At 40.8% G+C, this 23,799-nt stretch overlaps 2 protein-coding genes across 3 annotated transcripts; one reads left to right on the forward strand and one right to left on the reverse strand.

The window, feature by feature from the left end:
* Positions 1 to 168: 168 nt before the first annotated feature.
* Positions 169 to 10,858, forward strand: tbx16 (T-box transcription factor 16). Its single transcript, XM_079690815.1, has 9 exons — positions 169 to 6,816; positions 6,974 to 7,127; positions 7,236 to 7,338; positions 7,708 to 7,872; positions 8,569 to 8,715; positions 8,812 to 8,882; positions 9,018 to 9,106; positions 9,197 to 9,410; positions 10,091 to 10,858. Exons 1-9 carry the CDS (start codon positions 6,801 to 6,803, stop codon positions 10,530 to 10,532), a joined length of 1,401 nt encoding a protein of 466 aa, XP_079546941.1. The 5' UTR covers positions 169 to 6,800; the 3' UTR covers positions 10,533 to 10,858.
* Positions 10,859 to 14,330: 3,472 nt separating this feature from the next.
* Positions 14,331 to 23,369, reverse strand: klhl22 (kelch-like family member 22). Of its 2 annotated transcripts, none has more exons than XM_079686236.1 (7): positions 22,595 to 23,369; positions 19,979 to 20,144; positions 19,580 to 19,891; positions 18,796 to 19,205; positions 16,715 to 16,907; positions 16,317 to 16,550; positions 14,331 to 15,640 (listed from the first exon to the last, which is right to left on the reverse strand). In XM_079686236.1, exons 1-7 carry the CDS (start codon positions 22,822 to 22,824, stop codon positions 15,299 to 15,301), a joined length of 1,887 nt encoding a protein of 628 aa, XP_079542362.1. In that variant the 5' UTR covers positions 22,825 to 23,369; the 3' UTR covers positions 14,331 to 15,298. The 2 variants fall into 2 exon arrangements, with proteins under 2 accessions (XP_079542362.1, XP_079542361.1); XM_079686235.1 differs by having other exon boundaries at positions 19,568 to 19,891.
* Positions 23,370 to 23,799: the final 430 nt, after the last annotated feature.

A 23,799-nucleotide genomic window follows, 5' to 3' on the forward strand; every position in this document is an offset into this window, starting at 1 on the left:
TAAAGGGGAAGAATTAAAATAAATATGAAAGTGGAAGATAAATTACAAAATATAAAACAATTATAATGTTTTTTGTCATTCTTTTCATTATTGTTTTATTTATGATTTTTTTTCATGTTTTTTTGTATATTAAAATATATTTGTTATCCGTTTTATTTTTCATAGAATTTGTCCGTCTAAGCTGTCAATCATCTGGCCTTCTTCGTGCCCAGACTAGTTTGTCAATACCTGCTAAAAAAATATTTGTTGTATTTGTTTATCCATCTATTCCTTTTTATATTTCCAAATGTATATATTTTTTATGGCACTCTTATGATTCCATACATATCACTTAGTGGAGTAGTAGTGCAGCGTCATCCATTATTTTCTTTTATACGGTTGACATATATAATATTTAGTTTCATGTTTAGTGCATAAGGTGCCCCAAAAAAAACATATTTATAGCCTATTAAAATGAATATCTGAAAAATATAACCAGCTGCAAATCAAACATTCTTAGGGTGCAAGGATATATATAGATGTATGTGTGTGTGTGTGTGTGTGTATATATATATATAATGGGTAGAATGAAATCACATTAATGGCAAAACAAATGTTAATTAGGTCCAGTTAAGTCGTATGAACTATTTTCTATTCCAAGAAGTTAAATAACAAGGCCAAAACTTGCATAAAGATGTTTAGTTTTAACGTTAATTTTGTTTCCTTATTTAAAATATTTTATTAGGAATCATCAGGTGAATGTTGGAGGATCTGGGACGTCGGCTTGCCTCCAGGACCGTCAGCAGATGAAGATTTCATCGAGGTGTCAGGAGAGAGGAAGGTTAAACTCCAGGCAGGCCACACGGCAAACAGGATGTTATCAGAGACGGCTCATTCCTTGGCAGTCAAGTTTATTCACAAGGTGCGTGTGTGTCCTGAAAACACCTTATTTCATTTTGCAATATTTATTAGTAACACACACGGTGCTTCATCCAGATTCCCTATAATGAAACGCATAACAATGATCTTTTATCTGTCTAAACAACCTTTTAATGCCAGATTATAAATTCCCAAAGGCTAATACAAAAAGATTATAAAATCGATTTGACAAACATTCATCAAAATCAGAATTTTGCCTCAAAAGAGCATCAATATAAATCGCTCATCCAACACCCTCTGTCCCTAGACAGCTCAGATCAGGTAAAGCACTCATCAAATGAATTTGTTTTAATCCAATTGGCTTTATAATAATAGGGTTAAGCAATATTTCTACATATTATATTGGGGCATGAGTAGACACTGCTTTAGATTTGCATTTTGTGATACTGATAATTATTTATCATAAATCTCATTGTGTAAATATTTAGTGTAAGCATCTATTGTCATCCCTTTAATATCAGCACAACATCCATATTTAGTATTAAGTCAAATATATTTAGATATTTGACTTTTTAACACATTGCCCAGCCCATCATTTTAATCACGTTTATAATAAATAAACTTCTTGAAAGAGCCCCCTCTGCCGGTGGAGCTGTGTGCTTTCTGCTGCGGACCACCCCGCTGAACCCCTCTGACCACACTGCCTCGGACCACACTGCCTCGGACCACACTGCCTCTGACCACACGGCCTCTGTGCTCAAAGGGCTTGTACACTCTGGTGTGAAGTCCCCGACACGAGGGAAGTCATTAGTCTTCATTAGCAACTTCCAGGAGTTTCTTATGAAGTGCTGTGAAGTTGTCATTTGCCCCCTTTATCAGGCAAGCTAGATTTAGAGTTTGTTTTCTTATGTGGTGGACCAAATGTGAGCTCACCCGGCCCCTTCTTGAGACCCCCGGCCCCTCTGGAGTCAGGCCAGGGAAGCCAGAGTAGCGAGTTTGTTTTTGTATAATATCTGCAAACCACAAAGGAAACTGAGGAATTGGCCTTTCATAATGACATCAGGGTTTGTTCTTGAGGACCACACAGCATATACTTGAATGGTCTCTCAGCAGATTCAAGTTCTCTGCTGATATAATGTTATGAAGTATCTCTAATAACACTGAATCTCAAATGTAGCTTATGCCATAACAGATTTTCACTACACAAGCACTTGGGCAGAAATAATTTACTATAATTATTATTATAATAAGGATGCAATTACAAAATCTATAGAACATTAAGACTTAAAATATCAAATTCATAGTTAACTTCCTTTGATTGTGTATTTTGTCTCTTGGTGGCAAATAGATTACATTTTAAATATGATTTAAAGTGAGGTGGAGTGAAAGTGTATAACCAAAATTTTTCAAAAGTGCAAAAAAATAACACTTAATGGAGAGTGAAAAGAAAACCAGCTAAACGGATGAACAGCAAAATGTACAAGTCCTAACATTCACAAACACAATATTATCATTTATCTTAACGTGATATGGATATTTCCTTTCTAAGTTTCCCAGTTATTGTCATTACCGTTAAATCGTTCCCCTGTAGGGATACAGTTGTGTTTTCTGTGACATCATGTTGGGGGCTGCTATCTCTACAAACCCTCTCAAAGTGGCCAATTAAGCATCAAAAGGGCATGCTGCATGGCTAATGTGAGCGAAAGGTGTGAGATTTCTCGTCAGTCCACCCCAGGGGCTCTTTATTGGGCCGCTGCAGAGCCGTCTGATCCCCGGCCCTGGCTGTATATTGGCAGCTGTTAACTGTCGAGCACAAGGGATCTGTGCAGTTAAAGCAAATGGCCAAAAGACTGACACCTGGGAGGAGAAGAGCTCTGCAAAGGTGATCGAGGAGCAGGGAGACGCAGGAAGGAGAGCCAGTGGAGTCAGATGTTAGTTCAGTTAAACACGAGGAAACAGCTGATTATCAGAACTGAAGATGCTTATGGAGAATCGCCAATGATTCCTCCCTCCTCATCATTTTCCCTCAAATGATTTTCAGTGGTTACACTCGTGCTGTCAATAGAAACAATTTTGTATTAACCTTCATTAAGAACCGAGTCATCAAAACCATGGTGGATCTTGTTAAAGGCCACAAATATACTGGATAACTCTAAATATTATTAATTAATAGTAAACAGATAGTTAATCAAACTTGTTTTACTGTAGACACAATTAAATTATAATTCACAATTCTAACTAATTATAGTACTGCTATATTTTATAGCATTACCATTACTGATCAGACAACATTTTTACAATAGTAAATGATTTGTTAACAGTTTATTGTTGAAAATATTTAAGACTATATTAGATATTTGTTAATAATTCCACAATTATTTGTAAAAAACAATACATAATAATAATAATAACAAACTAATAGATGGGTCCAAAAACGATATTTTTTTTGTATTCTATTCCTATTATCTGTCTGAATAATGTTTATAGATTCTTAACAAAGTAGTCCTCAAGCTTTAAGTGTTGTTGCAATGTTTTAATAGCCATCAAAATCCAGTTTACAAACCAATTGTCTTACCACTACCTAGTCAGTCTATCTATGTGATGTTAACAAATGATAAGCAATCCATTTTTTAGAGGTTTAAAATAATTTGGTGAAGTTAAACTTCTGCAGTCTGCTTTTGACACTTTTCAGTCACATCTGTTCCACCTTAGGTTGGTGTTAAATTCAGATAAGACAAAAGTCATGTTGTTTTCCAATAAGAAAAAGTTACCAACTGTTCTTCCCTGCATCATGTCTGCACAGCATAACCCCATTGAAGCTGTTAACACCTACAGATAATTAGGCATCACTATAGATGAACATCTCTGCTTCAAACCACATATTGACAATCTCTTAAGGAAATTGAAATTAAAACTGGGATTCTTTTTTAGAAATAAGGCCTGCTTCTCCACAAGTGCGAGGAAACGGCTTGTAGCTGCCACATTTTTGCCTCTCTTGGACTACGGGGATGTTGTGTACATGAACGCCTCAGCTTACTCCCTTCATCTGCTGGACGCTGTCTACCATGGGGCTCTGAGGTTCATAACCAACTGTGAACCCCTCACACACCACTGCACGCTGTACGCTTTAGTCAACTGGACATCATTATCAATGCGCAGATCACTGCACTGGTACAAACTCATCTATACCGCTATGCTTGGACTGCTGCCCCTCTACATATCCACTTACATATCACACAAACAGTACAGCTATGGACTACGATCTCAATACGTACGGTGCTTGTGAAAAAAGCCATATACTCTGCCCCCTCGACCTGGAACACACTTCAGCAGGAACCAGTTTGATACCCATCACGGATTTTAAACTAATTTTAAAAAAGCTGGAGAAATCATCTGTGGGTGTTTGCACCTGCTATATCTGACTGTATATGGATTTCAATGAGGACTTTTTTTACAAAGTTGTATTTGAGTGTTGCCTCTGTGTTTAGTGTCCTGTCTGTCTGTAACTTTGTGTGGTAGTGTCACCACTGACAGGTCTCTCTTGAAAATGAGACCTTGTGTCTCAATGAGATTTTACACCTGTATAAATAAAAAAAATATATACACAATATGAAATGTTTGCAACAATAAACTTAATTATAGCATCTCTAATAACAAGTAAATTATTTAAATGATCATCTCCTTCTTTTTTAGCAGGCAATAACGATTTTTTTAAGAGTATGAAGTTCTACCCGATATAGTTTGGGGCTCATTTTTTTAAATCCACCATATTTTTGGAGCTCAGTCCTTGTAAATCTTTTCCAGGTGACCTCCCTGAAGAGTCCTGCAGTGCTCATTGCCCCGGGCTGCAGGAGGCTTGCTCTCTGTCAGCCCTGACTCTAGTCCTCAGCCTGCAGACCCCCCCCCAGTCACACCCGTCACCCCCAGACCCGCAGCGGAATGGGATCAACACCGTACACTCAAAAGTACACCTCCGCTCAGACACAGAGAATGTATCATCAAAAATCTATTTATTTCCTGTGGAATCTTCTCTGCAGAGCCGTGTGACCTCTCTGCCCCGTGAACAAAATCTAAGGGGGTCTTCACAGGGGCCCCCGAGGACCCTGCTAATGCTAAGTGAGGAGAGCCACACTGAACCTGTGATTAATAACTCCTCGACAACAGTTGGCTTCATATGAGGAAGATAAAAACACATCGCACTTCCTCAAGGCCAATGTTGTCCCACCAAGCTCCGAAGAGAGGGGGGAAGGGGTGGGGGGTCCCACATCAGGACTTTTAGCATGAGTAAATGATCGTACAGACCCATCTTTAAGTGCATCATTACAACCGAAAAGTTATTATCCTTTTTATTTCGCATCGACCCCGCAAATGAGCCTTTAGGAAGCGAGTCAATATTTTCACGCCAAGACTTTCTAGCCTCTGACATCTCTTCATTCTCACTAAACTGCTGATTGTACAAAGTGCTGTGAAGCCTTTAAAACTGTGAGACCGATACTTTTAAAACTCTAGATCATGTGTTGCATAACTTGTATCCATACAATTCCACAGACTCCTCTGTGATTGAGTGTCAGAGAGCTTACAGGTGGCATTGTATGCAGCACGCAGACATGAGAATACAATGAGAAATGTGAGTGGAAGTGGTGTGTCCATGCTAGAATAGAAGTTGAAAGAGATGTGAAAGTCACCTCAATTCAAATTTTGATGTCAGTGGAAACAAGAGGGGCACTGTGGTCTCATTTTGTTCCTCTATGCTCTAACGCCTGCAGTGTTTAGCATTTGTTTTGCCTGTGGTAACATGGCACGATGCAGGAGACAGGCCTATGAATGAATGACACCCGTGGATTTTGCCTGGCTGTGGATGGTGTGTGAGGACGGCCGGGTTGTTGTGGCAGGTCTTTAATCTCAGACCCCTCCTCTCCCATTCAGGGCTGACTTGGGCTTGTGGTGCTAACTGGCTGTTAATTGCCTGCCTATACGCAAGGCTTTCTCCACATGCAGAAACTAGCTCCTTCAAGGGAAACTTCCCTAATGAGATTATCTATCAGAGCACAGGTCTGTCTAGACACCCCAATATACAACACCCCCACCTCCACACACCCACTGCTTCTGGCAGAAGCCTCTGAAGATGCCCTCAGGTAGAAGTTACCTGCAGAAAGGGTGCATGTTATCATTACACCATTATGGGTTTACACCCACTGCGTAATTTCTATTATGGAGAAGGCTGAGAATGTGGAAAAGTGTAAAGGTCATTGAATATTTAATTTGATAGTCTTTTATCCTTTTTAATTTCAGAACCATATATTGGATACATGCAATCAATAGTTAGAATAATTGTTTAACTCAGGATTATCTCCTATAAATATTAAGCCAATTCTATTGTCATCAGTTTTCTTACAATTATTATATTGGGTATTTACCAGATTGCACAAACACACTAAATGCCATTTTGGTGTGTGGTTGTGTGTGTGAATGATATTTACACAGATTCTGGTGCCGATCTGCAGCAGGGAAGTGCGTCCATATTTGTTTTAAAGTCTCTTAGCAGTTAATAAAGATGCATTTCCTCCGTTCCCTCTTCCTGTGGGGACGGTATCAAGGCTCTGTTAAGTCTCTTTGATTTCCAGCACCCTCCAATCACAGCGGGGCTCTGACTCATCATTGTGCCACTTCAAAGCCTGGGAATGGCTCTCTTGACCCCACCCACCCCGGTACTCCCCTTAAAAGTCATGGTCATCCTCTTCCAGAAGGACTGATCTCTAATGTATCTGCTGGAACAAGACGGACCAACCTTCTGCCTCCCTGAGCTGCTGGATTTCTGTTTTTAACCCATGAGGCAGGACGTTGGTTCTGAACACACCGTTGGATATCACAAATACTTGGATTGCTTTTTGGCCCTCAGTGCAGGAACCTTTTTCAAGCTTCTCCTGTTTTTAACCTGAACAATGCAGTCCATCAGAGGTGAGTGTTTCTCGGCTTTTATTGGATTTACTTTGCTTTTTCATTGAATTACTTCCTATTCCCCAGCCCGTGTGTGGTTTTGTCTTTAGCTGAGCATACCTATGGTGGTCTTCAATCACTTTTATTGAAGCATGTTGCTCTGTTGATTGTTATTTAGACTTGAAGCCCAACTTCGGCCCTCCTCCCCAGTCCATGGCTGCTGGCCCCGATACCTATATGCAGGGCAACATCAGATTGACTCTGGAGGACCCTGACCTCTGGAAGTCCTTCCATGATTTAGGAACAGAGATGATTATCACCAAACCGGGCAGGTAAGAAGACAGAAAAATTCAACTTTATGCAAAAAAGATTTGGAAAAAGTGTTTCCTGTTGCTGCATTTGCTTCTTTTTTCTCATGTGTCTTCTTCTGTGTTTTCCAGGAGGATGTTTCCACACTGTAAAATTAATCTAGCTGGCCTAATTCCATGTGCCAAGTACATCTTACTGGTTGATATGGTTCCTGTGGATGGTTTCAGATATAAGGTAAGATTTTTCTTTCTCTTGTGAATGTTGATATCAGTGATTTTAGTTGGCTTTTCTAAGAAGAGGAAGTAGCCCTGACTCACAACAGCCTTTGGTATTGGGTGAGGATTTCCCTCTGGTTACCAGTATCCCCAGACAAGGCATCCCCTGTTTATCACCCCCCTCTGTGCTGACATTGTACATCAAAGGATGCTATCTCTTCCTGTTTTTCTATCCCCTGCTGGGAGCCCAATGTACTACCCCCTATCTCTCTGGGTGGTACTGGCCGGCAGTCACTCTCCCCTCTGTGGTGCTCTCACCCTGTGGGAAGGGAAGAAGACTTTCCCCTGTGACAGACAGACTGACTCACTATCTGTCTCCTTCCTTCAGTGGAATAAAGAGAAATGGGAGGTGGCAGGGAAAGCGGAGCCCCAGCCACCCTGCAGGACGTACCTCCACCCCGACTCCCCCGCGCCAGGGAGCCACTGGATGAAGCAGTCCGTCTCCTTCCTCAAACTCAAGCTCACCAACAACACACTCGACCAGCACGGCCATGTAAGTACACGAAGTGTGGTGCTCATCAACAGTGTATTTTCAAATCTATCTACACTGACTTAAAGGTTACCTATTGTGCACAATTCACTTTTTCATGTCTTTTCTACATAAACATGTGTCCCTCCTGTGTAAAGAGATTCTCAAAATGTCAGGAAAAAATATTCTCTCTCTTTTTGTCCGGATCCATTTCTATAAAAACCTGTCTGAAAATGAGCTGATCAGATTTTGGCCACTTTGTGATGTCATAACAATTGTTTGGCTTGTGTAAGCATTAGCCAATCACCAACCAAGGTAACCCCCCTCTCCCCCCCCCCCCCCCCACCTTATCACCTGAATCTCCTTCTAGAGCACCATTGTGTTCTTTTTAACCAGATATCTCTCAGAGGGGCGTGGGGAGGGGCTCCTTAATTTCATCTAAAGTAACAGACAGAGAATCAGCACTTTTGAAACAGCGCTGAAACAAAGGGGATTATGGGATGCTACAATGCATGATCTGTTTGGTATTTGGAGCCAAACAATTTAGAGACATGTTTTGTATATATCTGAGACCTATAATATATTGATGAAAATCAGTATAATAGGGGACCTTTAAAGATATTTGATAATAAAGGACTGGCAACACTTACAAAATGAAGCTTAAAGTTCTTAAAAACATGAAAAAGTCCTCTGAATTAATCACGATCTTCCTCTCTGCAGATCATTTTGCACTCCATGCATCGCTACCACCCGCGCTTCCACATCGTCCAGGCAGACGACCTGTTCAGTGTGCGCTGGAGCGTCTTCCAGACCTTCACCTTCATTGAGACTTCCTTCACCGCGGTCACAGCGTACCAGAACACCTCGGTCAGTTTCTCTCCCTGCAAACACAAAACGCAAACTGCTGACAGGACGCCCCACACGTTACCCAGATTTGAACTGTTTTGATTTCCCCTCATATAGATCACAAAGCTGAAGATCAATCACAACCCATTTGCAAAAGGCTTCCGGGATGAAGGCACCAATAAAAAAAGGTGGGTATCGCATTAGTCACAGGCTGATGACCATTTTACAGATTTCCATAGCAGGAAACATTCTTTTCTTAATATGTGTATGGCTGTCATTTCTGTTAGAAGTAATGTTTACATTTTACTGATGTTCCTCCGCAGGCGTTCAAGCAAGAGTCCAGCCTGCCAGGAGAAACGAGCCAAGATGTCCGACATGTTGAACAGAGACTCTAAGGAGGACAGTCCACCAGGTACAGATTCAAGACAACTTTGTGTTAATATGTGTACTCTTATGTCCTGTACTCTGCAGTAAACTAATTTGATGATTTGAACCCTCTCAGACTTCTGCCGGTCAGCGTACGAGGCTTACGACGGAGAAGAAGGAGACATGGCCAAACGGAAAGAGGCTGAAGGCATCAAACAGGAGCGTTACTCCCCCTGGGCCGCAGAGCGGGAGCACGGTGTGAGGACCGAGTCCCCCCCCGGGGCCGACCACAGAGACGTGTACAACACGGAGCAGCTGGTCCCTGCCCCGGCCTCCTACCAGCCCCAGAGGTACTGCCAGCTCTATCTCTCAAGCACTACACCTTTCACAGTTTATCGAGTACAGTCAAGGATGCTGTCTAGATGACCGAGAAGTAGAAACAAGACGGAAAAGTAAAAACTGCAGAAAAGACAAAAGTAAATTTAGCAATTTCAATGATTCCTTAACAATAAAATCATAAAAGATATAATAAACAGTAGTAGTGGTCAAATATAATTAAACACAAACAAAATATTTAGATAAACAATAAAATAAATTAAAAAGTTGTACAACTTAAATACAATTAGTTTAAAAATGTGATAAAGTTATACAAACTAAAAGGAGTCATCATTAGTTTTAAGTTTATGTTTTTAAGATTTCAACCCTTTTATAAGTTTTCACATTCCCAGACTGTTCCAACTAATCAGCAAATAAAACTAAGAGCGGACTCACCAAAGGTTTCAACATTCTACTTTTACTTAAGAAACATTGTGAACCTTCATTTTTGCATTTACTGTATTTTAACATTGTGGTATTGCTTAGTTGACCCAAGTAAAGGATCTGAATACTGGCTTAGTAAATAAATGGTATTACAATCCAAAATTAACCCTATGTCAGGTCTCAAACACGTTGAAATAGAAACTGTGCCACACATAAGAACATTGCGTTGTCCTGAAGAGCCGATACTGATCTCCTTTATTTTCCTCTTCAGGGTCCATGACTTTGGGAAGCCCCCCTCCCCTTCCCCCAGCGTGGGCAGCAGCCACAGCGGGTCAGGACACAGCAGCTTCGAGTCCCGAGTCCCCGACGTCGCCACGGTGCCAGACCACGACGCCTCAAAGCTCCGCACACACGAGGTGGGCCCCCCCCCCTGTGGCCCACAGCCCCTCCCGGCCCCCCAGGACTACCCCGGGGTCCTCAACATGTCCATGGCCCACCAGGCAGGGAAACCGGGGGTGATCGCACACCACCTCTACAGTCCATACGGCCCCGAGCAGCCCCTGGGCCAGTGGAGCAACCCGGGCCCCACACAGTACCCCCCCCCTCACCACCTGACCGCCGACTACACAACGCCCGCTGTGCACCATGGATATCACCATGGCAACGTGGCTGAGTGGAGCCAGTACCCTCTGTTCTCTTACTCGTGCTGGTGAAGGATCCGAGGTGATAAGTGACTGATACCGGTGCTGATCCGGGGGGTGCATGCCGACAAGAGGCCCAAAAAAAACTGACTTGAGAGAGAGGAAAGATATGTTTGAGGAGAGCGGCCGGACGTCTCCAGACCGACAGGATGCTGACTGAAACCAAAGTGTGCTACGCCATGCTGTTTGATTGTTATTATTGTTGAATTGTCTATTTATTTTCTATTTCATCTCATCTCCAAGTTTAAATATTATTTTTGTAAAAGAAAGATTAAAACGTGTGTGCAATTTATGTCTGTCTTCAAATTGTGATGTGATCTGAAAATAAAAACCTTAAAGTAACAGGATCAAATGTCTTTTCTGTGTTCTTTTTGAACCATTTGTATCTGTTATAAACTAAACAAAGGTAGAATATTATTTTAGAAGGCTCATAATGCTGCTTCATTAAATACAACTAGTTTTCTTATCTACTGAAACAACAATTCAATTCAATTCAAAACCTTTATTTATTCAAGTGAAAACCCATTGAGATCATTGACCTCTTTTTCAATGGTGACCTGCTGAACAACATTTTAAACATAGTTGAATGGTTTAATACTTTCCATTTCACGTAAGTACATTGAAATAAATGTCTAGCATTATGTAATGCTCAGTTATCATCTCTAACACTTTAAATTCAACTGAACTAAATCTTCCACTTAACCATGAAGTAGCACATTTCCTGTCTGTAGTTTAGTTTTTAGACTATAAAGTGGATCCAGGTAGTTTATTGAATGAGTGTATTGTGGCAGTGTCTTGTTTGCGGCTGCACATCTGCATGCTTTGTACCCGTCACCTCTGATAAGCAGCACGTCCTTTCGGTGGCGTTTGTTTGTATTTCCTCTTTGTTGATCTAACGAGGGCCCCTCTGTAGTTTGGAGGGTCCCAGCAGGCTTTAAAGGGACTGTATTACTGTGACTGGGCTCACCTGCTGAGGTTTACCCACCGGTATCATAAAGCCCTGCATGACTCTCGTTCTACATCTCAATGAGCCCTTAAGAAGCTTGAAAACGGGGGGCAGTTGACACCTTTTCACAAGCTCAAAAACACAGGCTGGGCCTATCGACTCCACCCTGGGTGGATATGAGCTGCTAATGACTGTTGTAAAGTCCAGGGGGGGAGGGGGGGGGAGGAGGAGGAGGTCATCCTTCAGGAACGAGGCTGACATGGTGTAGATTTTACTCAGAGATTCATTAAATTGGAGGTTGCTTGGACCAGTAATACTTTTCCAACCTCAGTGACCCCAGCTGTATGAGCACAACTCATTCACTCATTTTAATGAGGATGGGAAGAGCTATATATACTGTATGACCTATACTTATATGTCTGTAGACTACGGCTGCTGTGTTAGGACGTCACTTGATGATGTTCAATTTCAGACTTATTATTAAATCATACCTGAGGCCAGCTTTTCAGTAAAACAAAGATAATCATTATGTTAGGAATTGGGATAACTGAACATCATAGAATTTTTCCCCAGGTTATTAGGGATCATACACGGTGACTGATATTTGTTTCCATATCATTGCAATTATCATTTGTATTTACATATCATTTATCATCTAAAATATTTCTCATTAAAAGAAAACACTGCCCTGCATTTTAACTTGCTTAAGGCCAGCCATTATGGTTTTATGGGGATTTGTTAGAGCCTGGTTCCACACCTGTAACTCAATTCATCATTCCTCTAATTGAACTTTAATGAGTCACTTAAACATGAATGAATAAAAAAGACACACATTCGCATTTTTTTTTAAATTACAAGGCAATATTGCTTAGGTACACTATTGTTGTTTGGATAATCTCTCCCTGTCGACTCAAACCTGTGATGAACATTTACAATAAATGAATATTTGATAAACTGTCAGTGGCTGCTGCATCAAAGGGAATATGAGTTGTTTTAAGATATAATGGATAGCTGAGCATGAGGACAAAGGGCAGTCGTTTGAAAGAGGGCTATTTTAGGGGAACACTTTCTAAAAGAGGTAGGATGTCTGCTCCTTTTTGGTTGACTGCCATCTCCAGATCATGTTATGCTGATGCTATTTGATCTTCTACATCACAGAAAATGTGTGTTTATTGTATGTTATGTGTTGCATTGGTGCACAACACGTTGTACTCACTGTCAGTAAATGCATGAAATGTGTTGCCACTGTTGCCGCTGTCGTCATAGGGTCAGGGGTGCAGCTTCCTGCCTGCTCTAATAGATGTCCAAGAGGAATATTGTGTGTATTGTCAGCTGGAGAAAAGCAGCCTTTCAGTCCACAGGTGACTTCCTGGGTTCTCTGTTGACTTATTGCACCTCCTGCTCTCCCACACAGCAGGAGAAACAAGAATGAAAGTGAGCACTTAGTAAAATTCCCTCGACACACACATCCTCAACTCCACTGGGTTTAATCTGCATAGCTCCACATCAATGGTTATTGTGGACCTTTTATTTGCTCTGTTAATGGTCCAGCAAAGAGCAGCTCATCGACCTGCACTCAGAGGCCAGTATAGGGGGTAAGTGCATGACATATGTCCTGAGAATCCCCCGGGTGGTACTGCAGCGTCAGAATGAAAAGTAGCATAAAGGCAGCAGATTGTTGATCCTGGATGTCCACTGCTGCTGTCAGCACATCCCACCAGACAACTTAGAGGGGGCTGGCACTGTAGTGTGAACAAGAGAGAGGGGGGTAGGGGGGGGGGGGCACACACTCACTTAGGGCTGGCAGGGGGCAACAGATGTAGATGAAACAGCCTCGGAGAGGAAAGCAGCAGTCAGCCTTCATAAAGCTGATGGAGCAGAGGGCCAAATGGAGAGGAACTGGGAGAGACTGGGAGGAATAAAAGACATGAGCAACGACAGGAAGACAGCCATCAGGAGACTTCTATTAAAACAACACTAACGTTGATTAAAGAGAACAAGTTCTAAACCCCGGCTAGGGACTCATCAAGGCTTCTAGTAACACCAAGACCCCCACCCCAAGGTGCTAGAGAAATGTTTGAGTTTTACATTTTTATTTCAGCCAAGAATAATTAGATGTAGCCTATGATGAAAAACAAAAGATACATGTAAGGAAGATATGAGGCATCTGCAGATTACAAGGGTTATTTAATTGTCGGGTAAGAATAATAACATTACAGGGTTTTATGAAATATTTGTTAAACTTTGAAGCATTTTTAAAAATATATAAATATGTATATTTGAATATATATATTATACATATTCTTTCTTTGTATTGTAATGTTTTTAAATGCATATGTATGTCAGAGTGGCCTGACCCCACTTTAAGAACCTAGTCCAAGATTATTTGATTTACCTGGTAGGGGGTTCATTTAAATGTCCTGTCCTGTTAGTTGTGTATAGTTCTTAAAAACTATACACAACTAACTGTCTGTCTGTTTTCTTCTGTACATCTCTGTACAAAGAACATATTCCAGGAAACAGTTTTGTAAATAATTAGCCAATAAAGTGAAACATTGCCATTGTATTTGTTTAACGTGATGCCTAAAAGGTGTTCCAAAGTTCTCTAGGCGCTGTCAGAAATACAATTGTGTTGGAAAAATAATTAGCTCTTTCATTTTCATTGTTGAAATAAAATAATCAAATATCTTGAAATGATAGATTCAATTAATAAACACCATGTGACTTTAACGCTATGACCCAACAACATGACAAAATACATTCATATCTACCTTTACTACATCTCAAAACTTATGTCATGAATGTTGTGTTAAGATTGCATATCTTGTGTGAGTGTGTGTAAAAAGCATTTCTCTTTCAGAAGGAACAGTCTCGCACCTGGAGTTTTTTTAATGACAGAAGTTAAGGATTCACAGAAGCTTCTTAATGTTTGTAATAAACAGCGTAATGAAGAACTGAGGCCTGGAGCAAAGCTGGACTGAGTGGATGGAAATATTCTCAAACCTCTCCTCATTGTGCTCTTTGGACTCAGTACCAGAATAATGTATACAGTATGGAAGATCATCAAAAGGACTTTGTGTCACACACAAATCAAGACTTCCTGAATCCTTCACAGACATGGCAGCATATTGTGAGCTGCACTCTACAACCTGGAAGCGTTCACTAGTCATGTTCAAGCGTTATTTAAACTAATAATGAGGCTAGAGGCACAGTAACTAAGACTCAACTCCATCCACACATTATACTGAAACATAAAAATACACTACACAAGTTGAGGTTCCACAGAAACAAGGCACAACCTAAGGATTACTCAGTAGTTTGGATGAGAAGATAATTTCAGTTTCTGCCGATAACCAGAAGCTGCAAGAAGAATTACAGTTTGCATATTTGAGAAGTCTTTTTGAACTCTCTGTGGTTACAAATTGAGCTTAAAAGTGCTGTAAATGTCTGAAGTCTAAAGCCAGTTCAGGCCATATATATATCAGCATATTATTGCACAGCCAGTGGTCTTGACTGCCTTCTGTATATTTAAGATATTCAGGTTTTCTCTATGACAAATAAAGAGAGCTAATAAAAAGGTAGCTACAAGGAAAGTGACCGTGCAATCTTGAGCTTGGATTCATGGGCGGGGCATGATTATCTTAAAAGATATTTGCAAAATAACAAACAGTGTGCAAAGGTCCCGAGTGACTCTTTGGTTCAGAGGCACTCAGTGATCGACGTGCAGGAAGGACCCGATGCTGCGCAAAGAAACCCCCCCCCCCCAGGTACTTTAACATGCTGTGTAAGAAAAAGTGCATGACAGCGTCCAGTGCTCAGACAAACAGCTGCTTCAGTCCTCACTCGAGTCCTCCGAGTTGTCCATTTCCACGTCTTCCCATGATGCCTTGGTGCGCTGCTCCCAGCTCCGGGCCTGAGCGACGACAGCGGGGGGCATGAGCACCACGCAGGCTGCCAGGCCGGAGACCCTCTCCTTGAAGTCCGCCTCGCCCTCCCACTCGTCTGCGTCGCTGTTGAACACGTGGATGTATTTCATCCTGTTGCCTTTGTCGTGAGAGCGGCCCCCCAGGACGTAGATGCGACTGTCCAGCACGGCGATGCCCGGTTCTCCGTGTCCCGCGGGGAGGGGGGACATTAAAGACCAAGAGTTGGCCTCAGGGTCAAAGCATCCCACCTGAAAAAAACAAAAGACAGGAAACAAATGAATTTCCATTTTATAACATTTCTGTCCAAACAGTTTAACCTCGGTCAAAAAGAACAGCTCGGATTGTATTCTTATTTATTATAATATTTCACTGAGCCAACACCAGGGAAGTCACTATACTAATATTATTTGTATTTGTTTGTAAGATTAAAGAAAAATGTGTCTCTCAAAAAACAGAACAGGTTGCTGTCTGCTAACACAGTGAATACAACGACTGCCTTAAGACTTCATTCCTTTTTCATCCAGATATCTTTTTCAATAACCTTGTTCTTTTTCTTACCTCTAAAAATGCATTTACTTGATACTTAAAACAAAAAATTAAACAAGTAACAACATTGTGCCTGATTTTTGTATTTTATTTATCTTGTCCGATGAAAAAACATAAACATAAAAAACCCAGCATCGGCTATAGTAAAACCCATGATGGCTGAACTAGCTTTGGGGCATTGGAGACATAAACAACGTTTTAATATAAAATCAAATGGAAAAGGACACAAGAAGTGTGTCATAGGCAAGAACATCTCTGAGTGTTCAAATGTAAACAGAAAACCCTCAGGAGTTATTTTAAACTGTGAGGCGCCTGCTGAGCAGAGCAACACTGCCCTCATTGTGCAGCATCAAACACCCCTGACGACCTGAGACTCACCTTCAGGACATCACGCCGGTACCCGCGCTCATCGTTGCTCCCCCCAATCACATAAATGCGTCCGTTGACAGCCGTCATGCCGTGCCACGCGCGCTCCACCGGCCCCTCAGCACACGCTGACCAATGATTGGCCCCAGGGTCAAAACAGTAGGTCTCTTTGAGGTACGCATTCCCTCTGCGCCCACATGAGATATACATTTTCCCATCAAGCACTGCTCCAGCATGGGCGTAAACCTGGAGGACAGGTCAGACTGGTATTAAATTGAGTTTAAAAGAGGAGGGAAACAGCTGGTTGGTAACAGAAAACTCCATTAGGACAACACAGGTGGGGAGGTAGCACCATCATGTGGATGGGAGCAGCATTACATACATGTTTTCTATCGGCTCTTTTTCCTTACCTCTCTCTTCAGGGGTGATACAAACTCCCACATGTCAGTGTGTGGGTCGTAGCGCTCCACTGACTCCAATTCGCTGCTATAGTCCCGTCCTCCAATGGCATAAATATGGCCGCCCATCACGCAGACACAGTGGTCAGCATGTTGCTGCTGCAGAGGGTGGATCGCGCACCATCTGTTGTGACGAGGGTCGTACCTGGGAACACGCATCAACACAGAGAAGGATAAATCAAAACTTTTGAAATTCAATCTTCAGCGAGAAATCTGTCCAATCAAGCATTGAGAATACAAAATAGATTTGTTGTGGAATGTTTGATGCCATGTTCAACACCACCAAAAACAACCCTTTCCATTTTGTGGATCTGAAGAAAAAAGTCAGCTTGGTTGTTTATTGATTCATATTGATAGTGATTTGAAACGCCTCACAAACACGGGTTCCAGCTTCTAACATGTGAGGATTTTCTGCTTACTGTTTGATTTGACCAGTGTAAACTGAAACAGCTGCTCAGACAAAGCATGCAATCTGAGAACATGTCGACATTTCAAACTATTGTTTGACATTCTACAGACTGAAGAAAATCAACAAATCAGGTGGGCTTACATAAGAGCCAAAATGAGCTTATTGCAAATACACCCGTATCTGCAAATGTGTCAGACTGTCAGACGATATGTAAAGAGTGATTGTAGTTTAGAAATACCAAAGATATGTTTGCTGTGGCTGAGCTCCAGTCAGGGACGCCATATACGGTTTGTCCACTCGAAAGGACTGGCTTAAGTTTTAGCTGTAAAAGGTTCTGCTCAATACATATTATATATTTAGTATACACTACAACTAATCGATTACTTGATCTTATTGAATAGTTTCAACTGTAATAGACAATAAACAATAGTGGTTGGTGGAGAATATCCATTTATATAACAATCAATATTCTTGTCTAGGTAATTGTCTACAAAAGTACCAAGACATTTCTTCTGACGAACAGATATCCTAAAAAAGGAAAAGAACCATTTAGAAGTTTGAATGGCCAAGATTCTTGGAAATAAAGAAGGCAGCTATCCTCAGCCTAAACGTTTTGTTTATTTAACAGGCAGCATCTTTTTTTTGTAAGATTTGAACTCTGAACTCTTAAGATAACTGAGGACTTTCTTGTAGTGACGCTAACTTTGCACAAAGTAAATACATAAATAAATGTTAGGTTTGTTTTTGTGTGTTTTCAATTTTGCAATCAGTTAATAAACCTTTTTGAAATGTCCAAACTACAAAACGTATACACTTTTGACTCTGCTTTCACTCCATCATTTGCCACAATGCCTCTACCAGCACACAGCAGACTGGAGTAGCTCCTGAAATGAGCAACCTTATGAACTGTAATGAGAATTGATTTTTGAACCGCGACCCCAAAGACGTGAAATGAAATGAATTCTTACCAAAAATGACCATCCCTAAACAATAAAAACTCTAAAAAAAGTTAAATTGATGAAGTGAATGAGTGTACATTAGTTCTGCACGATATTGGAAAAAACTGACATTGCGATATTTTTTTTCCCCCTGCGATATATATTGCGATATGAAAAAATACGGGAATTGAAGAAAAGACCGTTTTTTTGTCCGCAAACCATCCTTTCTTAAACTTTAATGCTATACAATTGGTATTTTTCTAACTATATTCAACCGGATGAAGGATTTTAGTGACGGACGTCTGGATCTTAAGTTATCAGAGCAACAAGCTGAGCTGGCTCGGTTAGCAGCGCCGAACTGCCCTGGAGAAACTCATGGAACTACTTTATTCAGTGTTTTCACCTTTAGTCACCGGGTCTGTTTGCTTTGGAGAGTTGATAGCCTGCATGTCACTCACTCAAGTACCCCTGACATGAGAGCCGCGTGAGTTTTCCTTTTGTAGCAAGCAGCAAAAGAATTGTAACATGATGTGTTTGAGTTCATTTGCCTACTTAATATCGCAAGTCCTAAAAAAAAATACTAAAAGAAATACAAAAATCGAACGTCCTGCGATGTGAATATGGTGCAGCCCTAGACGTGGTGATCCTAGATAGAACATCATTTAAATCCATCAACAGAATCTCACCTCCAGCAGCGGGTCTCTGCGCGGAACCCACTGGTGTTCTTGTCTCCTCCGATCAGATAAACAAAGTTGTTGAGCACCACGATGCCCTGGTTGGACATGCGGGGGCCGTGGTCTGCAGTGAGGGTCCTCCACTCCCCCCAGCTGGGGTGGAACAACTGGAACAAATGCTCGTTGTCTGTGAGGGAGCTGGAGGTGAACATCCCCCCGAACCCCAGTATGCAGTGGAAGGTGGAGCGAGGCTGGGTGAGGGGGGTCTGCAGGACGGGCTGCCAGACCTCCTGCTCATGGTACCGCAGGGCAGAGGACACGCAGTCCTTCAGGGGACACTGGTTCAGTCTGCCGTACAGACGCTTCAACACTTGTTTCTCAATCAGGCAGAAACGCACAGCGTCGATCATCTTCAGATTGTCCTTTGGGTCAGAAACATCATAAAAAGGTTGGATTGGTCGAGAACAGAAACCAAAACCTATGGCTTTTGATTTGGGTTAACTTTCAATTCTCACTAGTATCATTGTGCATGTTTTCCTGTATTGGTTCTGTTGCTTTTATTTTACATTGCTTTATTTGAATTTCTTAGGATCACTGTAGATGTTTTATCTTGTTCTGTATTTATTTTAATATTGTGTGTTTCCTGTAAAGCACTTAGGGCTGCTTTGTGTATGAAAGATGAAACAAATAAAGTGTATTATTATTATTAGATTGCAATCCAAGCAGATTAAGCTTTGTGAGTATCTGATGGAAATGATAGATGAGTACAAAATGCAGGACACACCTTAGGACTGACCTGTAAGTACACCTGGTCAGTTTCCACCTGCAGGGGACTGTAGTGGAAGTGCAGCGCCGCCTCGTACGCCTCGTTCTCGCTGTTCACCTGCAGCTCGTCACTGCTCAGCGCGCTGAACACCACGTCCTGGGGGAGCTGTCGGTACACGTCGGTGCGGGACAGAGTCTGGATGTTCTTGAGCATGTAGGAGTGGACCCTGGCACTGAGCTGCTGCAGCCCGTACAGATCTGCCAGGTTATAGACCTCCAAAATGTTGCTCTCGTCCAGCCAGCAGAAGAGGAAATCGCAGCAGAAGCCAGTGACAACCTCAAGCTTCAGAACACAAAAGGGACACAGGTAAGGTGAAGAAAAAAGAAAAAATGTGATTAAGCAAGAGATTTTTTTTTTTTAAGAGTTTACCTGTACTAACGTGGCAGCTATCAGGACTTCCTGCACACACTCCAGGTCTAACTCAATCTCCGAAGTGTAGATGTAGTCCAGTATTTTTGTCATGGCCATGAAAGTGACTCCATGAATGGGGATCTCTTTTTGCTGCGTCTCCCGCAGGCCTCCAGCAAACATTCCCCTATCGGAGACAAAAGACACACATTGTTTAATATAAGAACTGTCCAATAAAGATACAAATATGAATAGAAAACGTTTATTTTAAGCCCAACATCAATTGAGAAAAGGTGTATGTACTCTATCCAAACCATTTAAAACACATCTTTGTTGAATATACTTTAAGTTGTTTCCCTTAAACTGTGAGTAAAGGGCAGAGCCAACACAGTGAAAGCATCTTTGTAAAGGGAAGTTAGTGATCTATCTGTACCTGCTTTTAGCATGTTAATAGGATTACAGGGATACAGAGCAACAGTAGGGCTCTGGTTTAATGTCACAGTGCAAACCCCAGAGTAAAGACTTCCTCCACCCCTGCCAGCACAGTAAGCTCCAAACAAATTAGAATAATACTTGAGTTCAAATCCAACACACCTATCTGTCCTCCTCGTGTGTGCTGCTGGCTGACTGTGGACCTATATTACCTCTGTGACCCCCATGTCATCTGTCTATAAAAGCTACAAGTGAAGGTTTCAAATGCTAACACATTAACATGACATATAAAGTACAATTATTGAATGTAATACACTGCCCATAGTTGTCTATATGATTGTGATGTTATGTTAAATGTTTGTTTTTCTTGTATTGTGTCTTAATACTTGGCCTTGTTGATGTTGCAAATGGAGCTGCTGTGACGCAAGTCAAATGTCAGACTTTATCAGACCATTAAAGTACTATCTTATCGTATATAAGACACATGAATCTCACATCAAGTCTCTTGTTTTTTATTTCACAACACTGGCATTCAAAAGGCAACACCCATGCCACAAGCCAAGCCAAGTCAGTGTCCAATCTTCTTTTAGGATGTAAGTAGACGCTATAAAAAAGACTACAGGTGAGTAACTGTTTACAACCAACCTGTTTTGATTTGCAGTAGCAGTAGAAACACTTTAACCCACGCTTTCTTTTTTCGTCCACACATTTTCGTAATTGACTTTATTCTTTTCCAATCGTTTGGAATGTAGGGATGTTTTGAGATATTTTACAATATGGAGAGGATAATGTTTTCATCAGTGTGTTGTAGGGCTGCTCAATTACTCGTATTTTAATCGCAATTACGATTTTGGCTTGCAACGATTATGAAAACATAATCGTAATAAAAGGATTTTTTTATTATTATTTATTTAAAAAGAAACACATTTTTTATTTTTTTGTATTGGTTTTTCAATTGATTTATACTTAAAGTTCAGGGTAATCAACTGTTAAAAACATACTAGACCTTTTTCTTTTTCAATAAATTGATGTTTTTAAAGTAAATGGATAATCGTTTTTTAATAATCGTGATATCAATTATTTACCCAAATAATCGAGATTATGATTTTTGCCATAATCGAGCAGCCCTAGTGTGCTGTACGCCTCTGTTAGGTTGAGCACAGCAGTGTGTACTGGTTCAAAGACCAGGTAAACCAAGTGTGTTGGATTATATAGAAGGAAGTGTTTCATTTTGATAAAGATCTAAGGTCTTTTGCAACCTGTGTGTGTGGTTTGTGTGTAGTGTTTTGGAAAATGAGCCCTGTTTTTAAATCATGCTCAAGCAATCATTTTAAAAACTGCACTGTTGGTCTTGATGGAAGCACACAAGTAAGAAAGAAAGTACAATTAAACACAAACAACAAAAGAAACACCTAAAGTGTGCACACCACTACTGATCATATCACAATGTAGATCATCTGCAGGGATTTTCTTTGAACTGGACTCTGCAATGGGTCTTTGCTGCAAATGCATGATTTGATTACAATGTAGAAGAATGTAAATAAAGTACATACAATACAATTTCTATAAAGCAACTTGAATTGGAAAGCATTTACTCTATTCTGCCTATCAGTGGTGTACATACATTATAAATACTGCATGTATCTGCGTATTTGCTTTGAGTCAGAGGTGGGAAGTAACTTAGTACATTTACTCAAGGACTGCATTTTTACAATTTTGAGATACTTGTAGTTTTCTTGAATAGTTCCATTGCATGCTACTTTGAACTTTTACTCCACTACAACATTTGTGTATCTTTAGTTACTTTTCAGATTTTGATTAATGATGTGAAATAAAATACTTAAATAAAATGTTAGTTAGCAACCTACCCTGCAGTATACCAATGAATTGAAATTATTTACCAGCTTTAATAAACACATTAATGCATCAATGATTATAAAGAAAACATATAATATATATTATTCGGAAATTGACCAATTTGCATAATAAGTCATTTTACTTTTGGTACTTTCAGTATATTTTGATCCTAACACTTTTGTACTTTTACTTGAGTAACATTTTGAATGCAGGACTTTTACTGATCTAAAGCTCTGAGTACTTCTCCCACCTCTGCTTTAAGTTACTCTTAAATGAAATGTGCATTGGTGTAGACAAATAAAGGAAGCATTTAAACTGCAACAAGGAGACTATTGCTGTGGGTTTTACCTAAAATAATCGCAGGAGGCAGCCAGCAGTATGCGGTGGGCTTCGATGGGCCGGCCCTCCACCAGCAGCACCACGTCGAACAGCACGGCGCCCTGCCGCAGCGCCAGCAGGCCGTCCAGCAGGCTGCGGAAGTGGGCTGAGCTCCTGAAGGTCTGTCGGCCCCGGCGTCCTCCTGCCGGACTCAGCTGTCCCTGCTCAGCCATGACAGGGTACGGATGTTCCGGCTTCATCTCCTTTATCTATCTAGTTTTATAATTGTAACTGTTTCTTTCCATAATTGTTACGAAGAACGCTGCTTTCGGTATTGAGGATGCTGCTTTCGGTATTGAGGATACTGAAAGAGGAAATGGAACACCTATCAGCTACAGAAGATTGGTTACGGTGTCTATTTTAAGGATACTGCTGTATGCCAAGTTTTACACGCGTTTTACTAGTCTACCAGCTATAATAAATAACCTAAAGGGTATAATTACATAAATATGCCCTTCTGTCGACCTGAGACTACACTGTCAGCTTAAACGTTAAATAAAATTAGCAAGTAAGCTAATTTATCTAGCCTGTTAGCTGATGTAACGCAATATAAAAACAGCCTTCTTTAAAAAGGATACCAACGACTACACGAAAATATCCCCGTGTTCGTCAATGAAAAAAAACCTTTTACATTGACAGTTTGGTCACAAAGCAACCAAATCCTCTTTGGGAATGGCTAGCTTAGCCACAGTCGCCTGATTTTTTGACAGATCAAAACAAGTGTGTTTACTTTTTGGTGTCAGACAGTGAGCTCACACACTATTGGATGTTACCGTCGTATTGTCCCGCCCAGTTTCTAAGAAAGAGCCAATCAGAGACGTTCTTCACACTGCAAGGACATCGTGTCAGTATGTCTTATAACATTGTAAGGCGTTTAAAATGTGCTCTGTACAGTATTATATTTTGTAACCCTTAATTTGGTGTCTGATTTTTTTAGATTCATAAAATTAGTATTTACAGTAGTTTGACAAATGTTTTAGATAATGTGACTCTTCCTGTAAACACAAGAGGATGCTGTTTCTTGTCTAAAAAGTCTTAAAAGCTATGTCTTACTGGTCTCTGCTGTTACCCATCATGTCATACAAATACACCAGCAACAGATTTTGAAAGCGGTTTTGTATTTACTCTGTACTTTATGTTGTGAGGCCCTGCATACTTGCATTTTTCTTTAACTT

The sequence above is a fragment of the Notothenia rossii genome, assembly GCF_949606895.1.
Source record: "Notothenia rossii genome assembly, chromosome: 6".
Lineage (NCBI taxonomy): Eukaryota > Metazoa > Chordata > Actinopteri > Perciformes > Nototheniidae > Notothenia > Notothenia rossii.

Excerpts from the sequence above, each read along its gene's own strand:
- tbx16 (XM_079690815.1), top strand. Across the intron at positions 8,716-8,811 it reads CAGCGTACCAGAACACCTCG|ATCACAAAGCTGAAGATCAA; the intron begins GTCAGTTTCTCT and ends CCCCTCATATAG. Across the intron at positions 9,107-9,196 it reads TAAGGAGGACAGTCCACCAG|ACTTCTGCCGGTCAGCGTAC; the intron begins GTACAGATTCAA and ends GAACCCTCTCAG.
- klhl22 (XM_079686235.1), bottom strand. The coding sequence starts at position 22,824 with ATGAAGCCGGAACATCCGTACCCTGTCATGGCTGAGCAGGGACAGCTG. Across the intron at positions 19,892-19,978 it reads TAGCTGCCACGTTAGTACAG|CTTGAGGTTGTCACTGGCTT; the intron begins GTAAACTCTTAA and ends TGTGTTCTGAAG. Across the intron at positions 19,206-19,567 it reads ACTTACAGGTCAGTCCTAAG|GACAATCTGAAGATGATCGA; the intron begins GTGTGTCCTGCA and ends TCTGACCCAAAG.